The sequence below is a fragment of the Coregonus lavaretus genome (genome assembly GCF_964263955.1).
Source record: "Coregonus lavaretus genome assembly, chromosome: 18".
Taxonomy (NCBI): domain Eukaryota; kingdom Metazoa; phylum Chordata; class Actinopteri; order Salmoniformes; family Salmonidae; genus Coregonus; species Coregonus lavaretus.
This window is the reverse complement of record NC_140005.1, coordinates 15718790-15730790: the sequence shown is the minus strand read 5'-3', so window position 1 is coordinate 15730790 and position 12001 is coordinate 15718790. Positions and strand designations below refer to the sequence as shown.

The following is a 12001-nucleotide window of genomic DNA, read 5'->3' as shown; positions in this document are numbered from 1 at the left end:
GAGGGAGTGAACATTTTTGAGAATGTAGGTGCTAATTAGACGGTTTGATAGACACTTCAACTGAGGCAGCAAGGCTGCAGGCTTCAGGGCGAAGTGCTATCCCAACATGCACTGCGATATGTACATAAACATTTATGTCAGCTGTTCAAATTCTTCATACATACCCCTCAATAAAAGTTTGAGTCAGTTTATGGCTTTGTATTATGCAATATTTGGGTTTTGAATACCGATCTATATGAGAATTTGTACAATGCCTTGGGAAATTAAGATAAATGTAAGACACATTTATCAGCAGCCCCTTCAAATTGTATACAAATCATTAGGGTTGGAGGGTAAAATATATGCCCACCTACAGATGCAGGATCTTTAATTTGACCTATATTTTCACAGCAAAATAATCCAGGTTTTTAACGTTTAGTCCATAATGTTGCTTGATCGGTGGTTAGGCTATTTGCTAGCCAAAATGAGGCTACATTAAAAGTGCAATACTGTTAATATAACCGTGTGCTAGTTTGGGTTTATAGTGAATGCATATAAATGATGAAGCTCATCTGCATTTCCTGTGGTGCAGGAAAATTCTCAGCACCAAAAGAGTGATCAAATTAGAATCCTACACCTATATTACATAACATCATTGATATCATAGGTGAGATGGCATGGTAGAAATGATATTTTAGGATTGAATTTCTTCCTGTGTTATTTAAGCAATAAGGCCCGAGGGGGTGTGATATATATATATAGCCAATATACCACGGCTAAGGGCTGTTCTTAAGCACGACACAATGCAGAGTGCCTGGATACAGCCCTTAGCCGTGGTATATTGGCCATATACCACAAACCCCGAGGTGCCTTATTGCTATTATAAACTGGTTACCAACGTAATTAGAGCAGTAAAAATAAATATTTTGTCATACCCGTGGTATATGGTCTGATATACCACGGCTGTCAGCCAATCAGCATTCAGGGCTGGAACCACTCAGTTTATAATCTCCATTGACACCTACTTGTCCAACTTGTTGTCCAACATGTACACTGTATATTACAGTTATTAATGGGGTAGGATTCACTCTATATTGTTGTTTTATATATTTTACATATTTTTTTACCCCCTTTTTCTCCCCAATTTCAATCTTGTCTCATCGCTGCAACTCCCCAACGGGCTCGGGAGGCGAAGGTCGAGTCATGTGTGCTCCGAAACATGACCCGCCAAACCACGCTTCTTAACACCCGCCTGCTTAACCTGGAAGCCAGCTGCACCAATGTGTCGGAGGAAACACTGTTCAACTGACGACTGAGGTCAGCCTGCAAGGAGTGGGTAGAGCGCGATGAGCCAAGTAAAGTCCCCCCGGCCAAACCCTCCCCTAACCCGGACGACGCTGGGCCAATTGTGCGCCGCCCTATGGGACTCCTGATCACGGCCGGTTGTGATACAGTCCGGGATCAAACCCAGGTCTGTAGTGACGCCTCTAGCACTGCGATTCAGTGCCTTAGACCGCTGCGTCACTCGGGAGGCCCCACTCTCTGTTCTATTGACATCAGTCCAACTTTCACAAAGTCTGTGCCTGTACCTGTCGTGTTTCCTGAACGGTCTGAGACCATTTGGAAACAAAAGAACAATCAGCTCTGTTTCAACAGGATTTTTAATAGGTGAAAGTCCTGTTGAGATCCAGAGTCTTCTCTGTTAAACTGTTTCAACTACTGAAGGAAAGATGAAAGGAAGGTCCATATGAAACAACAACAGCAAATAATTCAACTCACGCCAGTTAAAGGCATGAAAGGGCAAAAATGTGCATCCTTTCGTGTGTCAGAGTTGGTCGAACCATTCATACTGTACACAACTGAATCATGCAATGATTTGCAAATACGCAAATGTACATATTGTGTTACGTACAACCACAATATATGTTTTACAGTATTTCTTTGTCTCATTCCAACTGAAAGTAGCTCTCTTGTCCACTGTATTATTATATTGATAAAGACGTCCCAGGGGCTATTGACTTGTCCCAGTTTGATTGAGGAAAGAAGGGTGGAGTTGTTAGCAGACATCCATGTCCACACATTCTCATTGGATCATTAGTTCATGTGGTTGTTTTTTATGTGAAAGCTCTTTCGCAATAGCCTTTATGCTGCACCTGTGATAGAAGTGGAATAATGAAGACCTGAAGCGATGTACTTAATTTTTTTGTATTACAAGTCTACTCTGGGCTAGACAGATACAGATACACACGGATATCACACACACACACTGTCTCTCTGTCTGTCTGTGAAGGTAGACAGTTCACTTATCACATTGTTTTCCACAATGTTGTATTTGGCGGCATTGCCTTTTATCCCAGCTTAGTTATTGTAGATTGTTATCTTCAACCAAGCAGCTTAGCAGGAAGTTAGAAGCTGATAAACATTCACTTTTTGCACCCGATTTGCAAGTGGTGCAGGATATGGTTATTGTGCCGGGACTGTAAAGAAAGGAAATCTACAGGCTCAATTCCAGCAAGTGTCGCTAAAATGGTATGTAGCGGTTTCATTTTAAGTGTTTGTGTGTATTATCTTTAGTTAGGATGTTCTATATCCTGTTCCAGACTGTCCTATAGTAGGAAACAGACAGTGTCCTGTGCTACTGTGTATGGATACTACTGTGTGTACTGTGTTTTTGTTTAGACAGCCTTTATGTGAAGTATGTTTTTATTGATTCTATGAAACCCTGGACTTCCTGGAAAACAGTGTCAAGTGTTACTGAGTAGACTATCCTGGCTAAATAAATCAATGAAAATAAATTAAATGACAGAATGTCGTGAAAAAATCAGACCACTTAGTTTTTTCTAAATACGAAGTACACAGACACCAAAGCACATTAAGCTACTCTTGTTCCAAGCGCAAATGGGCAGTGTGCGTCATGGCTGGATAGGCTGCATTTCGCTGTCAGAATTCATGCCATAACCAACTGCGTTACCGCTAAAACCAGCTTTTGGTTGGTCTTAAATATCCCTACCAGTGCTGCCTGATATTAGCACTTTGGATCATGTTTTTAAGGACATACCTAAAAAATTTCCAACCCCTCCCATCAGAGCTGCATGCTGATGTTACAGGTAAATTGCTGAACCTGGAGTTAGGGTTGGAAAATGACAGTGCGGCAGTTTTTACATGACGAAATTGCAAACTAATGTGCATTTGACATTAGCACCCCCTTAACGCCAGCCAAAAATAGAACCCCTAGAATGAGGGACCTTACAGATGTTGTATGTATCGGGGACAGAGGAAGGGGTAGTCATTCAAAAATCATGTCAACCCCTATTACTTTTTTACATTTTTAGTCATTTAGCAGACGCTCTTATCCAGAGCGACTTACATTTAGTGAGTGCATACATTTTCATACTTCATACATTTACTTCATACATAGTCCATGTAATTTATGTGATTTGTTAATCCAAATGTTACTCCTGAATTAATTTAGGCTTGCCTAAACAAAGGGGGTGAAATTACTATATTAGTTAATTTTATTAATATGTAAACATTTGTAGAATTTTCTTTTCACTTTGACATTATAGAGTATTTTGTGTAGATCAATGACAAAAAAAAATCACAATAAAATCTATTTCAATACCACTTTGTAACACAACAAAAAGGGGAAAAAATCCAAGGGGGTGAATTCTTATGATAGAGAGACATGGACATACAGTACATTGTTGTATTTGCTTCTAGGTATGATATGTAATCCAATGATACTGTATAGATCTTGTAGAAAACTAGTATTATTTGGTGACCCTCACATTCCTTGTTTGCTCTCATTTGACCTATCCGCAGTAGGATTCAATACCTGTGGTTACTGACTTGTGGGCATTACAGAAATGTTCCTGTAATGTTATATCTGCCTAATGTTGTCAATACCATAGAATTACAATTAGAATATTACTTTGAAAGGATCTCTATGGTCATTGCCCAGGTGCTGTAGCAGCCTGATAATTTTCCTACCTGGCTGTTACCAGAGAGACATCTCAAATCAAATCAAATCAAATTGTATTGGCCACATGCGCCGAATACAACAGGTGCAGACATTACAGTGAAATGCTTACTTACAGCCCTTAACCAACAGTGCATTTATTTTTAATAAAAAAAGTAGAATAAAACAAAAAAAAAGTGTTGAGAAAAAAAGAGCAGAAGTAAAATAAAATAACAGTAGGGAGGCTATATATACAGGGGGGTACCGGTGCAGAGTCAATGTGCGGGGGCAACGGCTAGTTGAGGTAGTTGAAGTAATATCTACACCAGTGTTTCCCAACTCTGGACAAGCACACCTGATTCTACTTGTCAACTAATCATCAAGTCCTTGACAAGTTGAATCAGGTGGTTTTGTTCGGGGCTACAACACAAATGTGTGCTGTTGGGGGGTACTTGAGGACCGGAGTTGGGAAACACTGATCTATACCATTCAGCTTGGCCGGTTTGATTTTGACAAGAATGCTCTACAGACTATCAGTAACATTTCAACAAACTATCTACAAATTGTAACCCTAACACTAACCCTTATCCTAACCCTAACCTTAACCCTTACCCTAAATATAAACCTTGTCCTAACCATAACCTTAGCAAGCAGTTGCTTAGCAACAGATAGTCAGTTGCTTATCAACAGATAATTTGTTGATAGTATGACCATCTGTAGAACATCTAGAGATGAACTATCCAAATAAAGTGTGACCAAATCTTTATCTAATCTTAGAGGTAATAGTTGAAGATGTTAAGGATTTAAGGTTAATGCATTCATCTGAGAATTAATGTATTCTATGTAAATGTACTACATCATTGAGCACACTTTATATCAGGGCTCTCCAAACCTGTTCCTGGAGCGCTACCCCCCCTGTAGGTTTTCGCTCCAACCCCAATTGTAACTAACCGGATTCAGGTTATCAACCAGCTAATTATTACAATCAGGTGCACTAGATTAGGGTTGGAGCGAAAACCTACTGGACGGTGGCTCTCCAGGAATAGGGTTGGAGAACCCTGCTTTATATCAAGGACAGAAAAAAAGCGTGATGGGAACTAACCTCTGTGGTTATTTGTTTAGCTGTGCCAAAAGCAACAGGTGTGTCTGTTCTCCATCTGGGTATTTATCTTTCTGGGGGGTTTTATCTGTCTCTTCCCAGAGCTCAGACAGAGTGTTGAACCGCATCGGCAGTTTATTTTCCATAAAGAAGAAGAAGAGCCAGAGCGGTTCACTCTCAGCAGACTCAGAGGATGGATCCTGGCTAGGTCCTGGCTCTCCCGTCTCCCCCCAGTCCCCTGGTTCTCCTCTCTCCCCCCACCAACCACCAGAGGAAGACTGGCTAAGGACCCCCACCACTACCCGGAGAGAGGGTGAGGTAGTTGAAGCTGGAGCTGGGCCAGTGCGGGGAAGTTTGCCGGAGCTCCAGGCGGAGGGATCGGTGTTCAGTACCAGCTCCAGCCCTAGTACCTCCAGCCTAGCCTCTCTGGTGGTGGTGGACCGAGGGGACCTGCTGTTTGCAGGCAGCGACAGCAGTGGCCGTGGCAGCGTGAGGGAAGTGCAGGTGTGCAGGGTGAGCCGGGCCGAGGCAGAGTCAGACGGAGAGGCAGACAGGAATTATTGGAATCTGACTCCCACAAACCCGTCCTCCACCAGAGCAGACCAAGTCCCAGAGCTCAGCCCCACTGAGGACGTAGTAGGAGAGGTGAGCAGGAGGCTGCAGGTACATCTGGAACAAACCACTGTGAAAGAAGGCGAAGGGTCGGGAGGGGGCAGCCAAGTGGTCCAAACCACCCTCAGGTCGTTTGAGCTCTCCCAATCTCACCTTAAGACTGACGTCAGCTCTCTGGTCACAGAGTCTAAAAAGACCTCCCTGAAAACATATGTTGGAGGGAAGGGGAGTTACCTGGTGGGAGTGACTGTAGGCTCTCAGTCCTGCACCCCATCCTCCTCAGATCCCCAGCCAGAGGGGGAGGACAGCACAGCCATGGGAAAGAAGAACAGGAGGAGGGCTCTGAAATCCACCAGCAGCAGCTCGGCTGAAACAGCTCCCCCCACACAGACCACGTTACCTGGGGGAGAGGAGGGGACGACGCAGGACTCACCTGTGAAGCTACACAAAGCCTTGTGGGTGGAAACACACCTGAGAGAAGAGGAGGGGGAGAGGGAGAGTGCAGACTCGCATCCAGTCATGGCCATACCTGTGACTGTGGCCCCTGTGGAGTACCCTGATACTGCAGCAGTATCAGCAGCAGCAGCCGGTGGCAGAGAGCCAAATCCAGAGCTGGCTGTATCCACAGCACCAGCCTTCAGGGAGTCCAAAACAACAAACACAGCCCAGCCAGAGTCAAACAGTCCAGGCACAGACTCAGAGAGCAGCACCCCTCTAGAGGACCAAATGGCCCTGAGCAAAGAGGAAAAGCGCAGGAGTGTGAAACTGTCTCAAAGTGAGAAGCTTTTCCCTAAGAAGGTGTATGTGAGCCCTAAGGCCAGTTTTGATGGGGACGAGCAGACAAAGACAGAGCTGGAAAACAATGACATCATAGACTTGGCTTCAAAGATTCCTCAGAAGTCGGAGGTGAAACTGTAAGTGTCTTTATTTCAAATGTTCAGAGAGAGAGAGAGAGAGAGAGAGAGAGAGAGAGAGAGAGAGAGAGAGAGAGAAAAACTCTACCAGAGGAGCACAATAACAGCAGTTCTTGGTACAGCTGAAAATGTCACCTACATTACAAATACTTTACTTGGACTACATGATTACTGATAGGACTACTGTAGGCCATCCTGAATGATGACTCATGGCAGAAGTAACTAGTCAATTTGTTTGACTAAAGGGTTTAATGAATAGACTCAGTACAATGCTGATAAAAGTAAGGCACACCATTCTGATATCCACATATCTTTCAGATGTAGTAATGCCACAAGGCATGTTTTTTGTTGTATCATATGAATGTGATATAGCCTGTTTTTAGATTAAAACATATAGCTTAATGGAAGCGAATTAGAAAATGCTTGGAATTCATACAAGACTCTTGATGGATTAATTGTTCTACTGATACTTGAGGGGATGTTCTCCATTGCTGGAAGTTTTAAGTGAGAGCAGTTTTTCACAATCTGTTTGGTCAAGCTACTCAGAGCAGAAATATTTATTTCAGTTTCACTTTGCATGTATTGCTAATGGCTGTTTTTCCTTATCTGAATAATGTGTTTATTTGGTTTTATAGTGGTTGGTATAAATTAAGTAGCATATCAATGCAGTTAAACAACAACACCTGTTTGTGGTGACAGGTTTGTTCTGCACACTAATTTATTTTACCCTCCTGTCCTCAAAGTTAATCACTATTTTTCTCTCTTCTCTAAACAGCCTGCCAAGCCTCAAAAAAGTGAATGTAGACCTCAAGGAACCAAACAATGACTATGTCATCACTGCTGGAGAGATAACTGAGGGTACAGACTCTGATCGAAGACACCATGACCCCAAGGCTGTAGACAGTTCCCCAACGACCCCAACCCCAGAGCTGGATGAGGCCTCTCCAACCACAACCATGCCAGGATGTAAAATACAGCCCAACACAGGGAGTTCAAGGGTTCGATGTCAGGGGACAACCCAGGTCTCCCAGTCTAAACCAGGGACAACCCAGGTCTCCCAGTCTAAACCAGGGACAACCCAGGTCTCCCAGTCTAAACCAGGGGACAAAGTAGGAAATGTAGCCAGTCGGTCAAAGAACCCACCTCCTCCGGTTGGACCCAAGTCCAAAGCTGTCCTGGGCATGGCTAAGGGAAAGGGTCTCAAAGATGGTGGCAAGGCAGGGATTTCTAGTGGGACTCCATCACAAAGGACAGAGGTTATGTCACCTAAATTAAAGGATCAACCCACCGCAGGAAAAACAGAGGTCACCGACAGCCCCAAGTCGAGAATCCCCAAAAAGTCACAGACAGAAGCTGCATTAAAACCCCCACTGTCACCAGTCACAACCTCAGTGGTTGATGTTTCAGTGGCTCTGTCTCCTCCTGTGTCTCGTTCCAAACCACAGAAGATACCTAAACCTAAACATTTAATGATTAAAACAGACAAAAAGCCTATCGCTGAGGAGGTGAAGGAAGTGGGTTCAGGGGGGAAACAAACTCCAGGGCCTGTTAAGTCAGAAGAGGTGTCACCTACTAAAGTACCAGTCTTGTCACCTGTGAAGTCCAGCAAAGAAAAGAGCAAAGAGAATTCAGATAAGGTAAACCTGGTCAATGGGCTGGAGAAAGACCTTGAGGACAACCCCACTGCCACAGCCAAAACAAGTGAACCCAAAGATGTCAAAAAGCAGGCTCCAACATGCCCAGACAGCACCAACAGCAGCATGATACCAAAGAGCAGGTTACCCAAATCCCCTGACAACTCATTGTCTCCGGTCAGAAAGATGAAAGATGGCAAACCCCAAACCATCGACACAGGCAGTAAAAAAAAAGATAACACTGAGAGAGCATCAGGTGTCAATAGTAGGCCTTCCACACCAACCAGCCCAAAGCAGCAGGAGCTGCCCAGCCCAGAGGAAAGGCCCCCAGATGAGAGACTGACCCCTGAACCTGAGAAGGGTAAGACAAACGTGACATGCATTTTGAACATGGGATATTGATAAGATTCTGTCTGCTTATTTATAGCATCTGTCTAGCTAACACGTTTTAGCTATGTGTTTAGTAGTGGTAATGTTTCAGAATTATCCAATGGTTGAATTTCTTTGATGGACAAGAGGTATTGTAAATGTCACATATTTTAGAGAGAGGGAGAGCTCTCATTTTGCAATGCATTGTGAAAACTAACCAACAAACCTCTATACTAACTGTCTGAATAACTATATTATCACCAACAGGAAGAAAGCTGCCTTGCCCTTTGCAAAAACATCTGCCCCAACAGGCCTCCAATAAGAGCACTCCCTGTGACGATGGGGACACACCCACCCCTCCCTCACTGGTACCAACCAAGCCAGAGAAACCTGCCTCCCTTGGACTTAAGAAGCAGAGTGAGGACAGGAGCAGTAGTAGTACACCTGAAACAAAACTGGATGCAAAATCGGAAAATGCAAAAAATAAATCTCTATCGGTCAAAACTACCTGTATTACACAGGAACAACAAACCAAACCATCCCCAGATCTCTCATCCGAGACAGAGAGTGACTGCAACTATGTGGAAGCCTTAACCGATACACCACTGCAGCAGATGGGTCCTGTGAGCCCAGGTGTAGTCCTGGAGAAACGCCCACCTGAACCAAGCCCCATTGTGTCTGCCTCAGGCAGACCTACCCATGAGGAAGTAATATATACATCCAACAAGACTGAGTTGACTGATCGCATTCATATTGACACTGAGACCCAAGCTAATCAGAAAAGTGATGAGCATAATGAAAATGCTTCTATAGCTTCAGAGAAGCTCTTACTTAGTGCTAGAGAAGGGATATCCAATACGAATCAGCCTGTGGAACACGGCCTGGATGTAGCAAAGGACAGCTCACCCAAAAACGCCTCCACTGTGGTTGAAAGTGGAGAGAGTCAAGATACGGCAAAACAGCCAACTCTCATTGGCTTGGAGGAAAAATCTAAGAAACTAGCTAATGTTCAAACCCCAGATATAGTACCCATTGGTAATGGCATAGTTTCTGATATATCCATAGTGTCTGGGAAAGAGACTGAAGTACAGAAAGGGGGAGAGCAAGTGAAGGTCACCGACGTTATAACAGAGGCTGCGATTGTTCAGAAACCAATTGAAAATGGTGAGGTCCAACTGAACAAAGAGCTTCCTTCACTGACACAGAATTTGGCAGATGCACATAGCGGGCCACACAAAGAATACAAAGAGGACAAACCGGGTGAGGCAGCATCTAAGAGCACAGTTACTAAGATGGAGGTAAAACAGGAATCAAAGACCATAACTACAAAAGCTCAGAAGGAGAAAGTGACAAAACAAGAAGAAAGACCCAGCGAAGGAGCCACTAAGATATTAGACACAAAACAGGACTCAAAAACCATAAGCACAAAAGCTCAGGAGAAGAAGGTCTTAGTCCTCAAAGAACCCCCTAAAACTACAAAAGCAACCTCCAAGGCTGAGCTGCCTCTTCAGCCGCCAACTTCTCTGAAGCTCCCCTCTCCCCCTAAACCGCTCCATCTGAAACAGGAATCTCCATCCAGCTGGCTGAATGTGGAGCGCGGCTCCAAACGGGAGCAGAAGAGGGAGACCAAGAGGAGGCTGGACTGTTCAGCCTGCGAGGATGAGAGTCTGGCTGAGACTGACAACGTGGAGGACTTCATCAGGAGCATTAAGGAACTGGGCACCCCCTTTCCCCTGGCTCCCAAGAGGCACCACGACCATGCCAAGAACTCCTCGCCCCCCTTTGCCCTGCCCGCCATCAAGGAGGACCGCTTCGAGAACCCTTTTGACGCTGATGGCTTCCAGTTTGGCCTGAAAAAGAGGGTGAAGGATAAAGAAACCCCGGCCATGTTGATGAAGAAACAGGCCTCAGACAGGGAGGAGAAGACACAGACAAGACGGGCTAATGCAGAGGACAGCCTTCTCTTCAAAGCCCTCCAGTCTCCATCTAGAGCCCGGAGAAAACCAGGATGTCAAACAGACGGGAAAGATGGCGAGGTGGAAATGAAGGTAGAGTTGAAGAGGGAAGTAGAGAAGAAAGAGGAGCTCTGGGAAGAAACCGGGCAGATCACGTCGCGGCTAGGAAGGTCGTCCCTACTCTCCAACCTGTTGAGCTCCCCCAGGACTTCCAGAAGGGACAAAGGGGATCCTTCCTCCTCAGTCTCTAATGGTGCTCCTCCCTCTCCTACCACCCAGGGCACAGTGCCAGAAAGGGCGGGTGGGAGAGGTATGAATCCGGGCCTGCGTATGGGTGTGGTTGCAGCTGGTGAGTCAATAATCAGTCCCTCCTCACCACCTCCTCTCCCCTCGTTCACTGAGCTAAAGCTGCCAGATACCCTGGAGCAATATCTCAGGAAAGATAAAGGATCTTCACAGAGTAGCGCTACACAGAGTACAATGGCTAGCCCTGTAATGGGCCTAGGTCAGGGTACTGGACTAAAGGGACTTACCTTAGGACTTCATCCAGCCACCAACCACATCACACAGGCCCCTCTGATTGGTCTTCCTGCAGCCAACCCTAAGGTAAGAGTCTCAGACAAGACTGCATGAAGCCAACTGACAGTTTGGGGTTTTGCATCATTACTGCACTGTATGTATCTATGTTATTTTATTTATCCATCTAAATTCTCTATAGACAGGTACTTTGTACTAGATTTAGAAATGCTTTTTTTTCTATAGAGACTAGAAGTACATGATTGAGACATATTGAGTCTCTCATATTCTCTCAGTACTGCTTTACTCCTGGAAACAGAGGATTCACTTTTACAACTAAATTAGTTTTGACCTGCAGGGCGTTGTTTTATGGGCTGGGCAGATACTTCAGAACCTGTTCACTTTGTACAGGCATCTAAAGTATCTCCATGGCAACACGCCACTAAATCACCTCTGGTCCAGCTTTGTCTTTTGGAATGTTGAAATGCAATAAGTCCTAGACGTTTATAGCTCTTAGAAACAAGTCATGAATTGTTTGCAAGTCAAGACAAGAAGAAGAGGCATTCTTCAAAATAAACGTTTATATACGCCTTTGCCAGAATGACTCCATTTTGCACATACATTTTAATGCTCAGACCAGACACATAAACATGCAAATAGGCCTACTTCTCTCACGTTGTTTTGTTTACATGAGCCATGATTGCCATTTTACTTTCTGCCCAGCAAGCAGTAGGTTTGTAGACCAATGTTGGTTTGTTCTTATACACTAATGTACAATACATAGCATGTAAGCTGCTAACTATTGATGTTCTTAAGCTGAAAAATGTATAACTGGTAGTCTTTTGTTGAGTTATTTTTATCTGTAGGCAGTCTAGAGTTCTGCCGGGAGTACAGGAAATACACAGGATACTTCTGCTTTTCCACCCCCAGTCCCTCAGAAGAAAATGAAAGACAGCATGCTTTCT

The 12001-nt window shown here is 44.4% G+C and overlaps 1 protein-coding gene across 1 annotated transcript in view; it reads left to right on the top strand.

The window, feature by feature from the left end:
• Positions 1–2123: 2123 nt before the first annotated feature.
• The window catches only part of LOC311145328 (uncharacterized protein), a 32038-nt gene continuing 22160 nt past the window's right edge, over positions 2124–12001 (top strand). Inside the window, exons 1-4 of the mRNA XM_084181559.1 lie at positions 2124–2508; positions 5139–6562; positions 7338–8557; positions 8833–11126. Coding sequence (XP_084037685.1) covers positions 2506–2508; positions 5139–6562; positions 7338–8557; positions 8833–11126 — 4941 coding nt within the window. The 5' untranslated portion in view covers positions 2124–2505. The remainder of the gene's footprint in view (positions 2509–5138; positions 6563–7337; positions 8558–8832; positions 11127–12001) is intronic.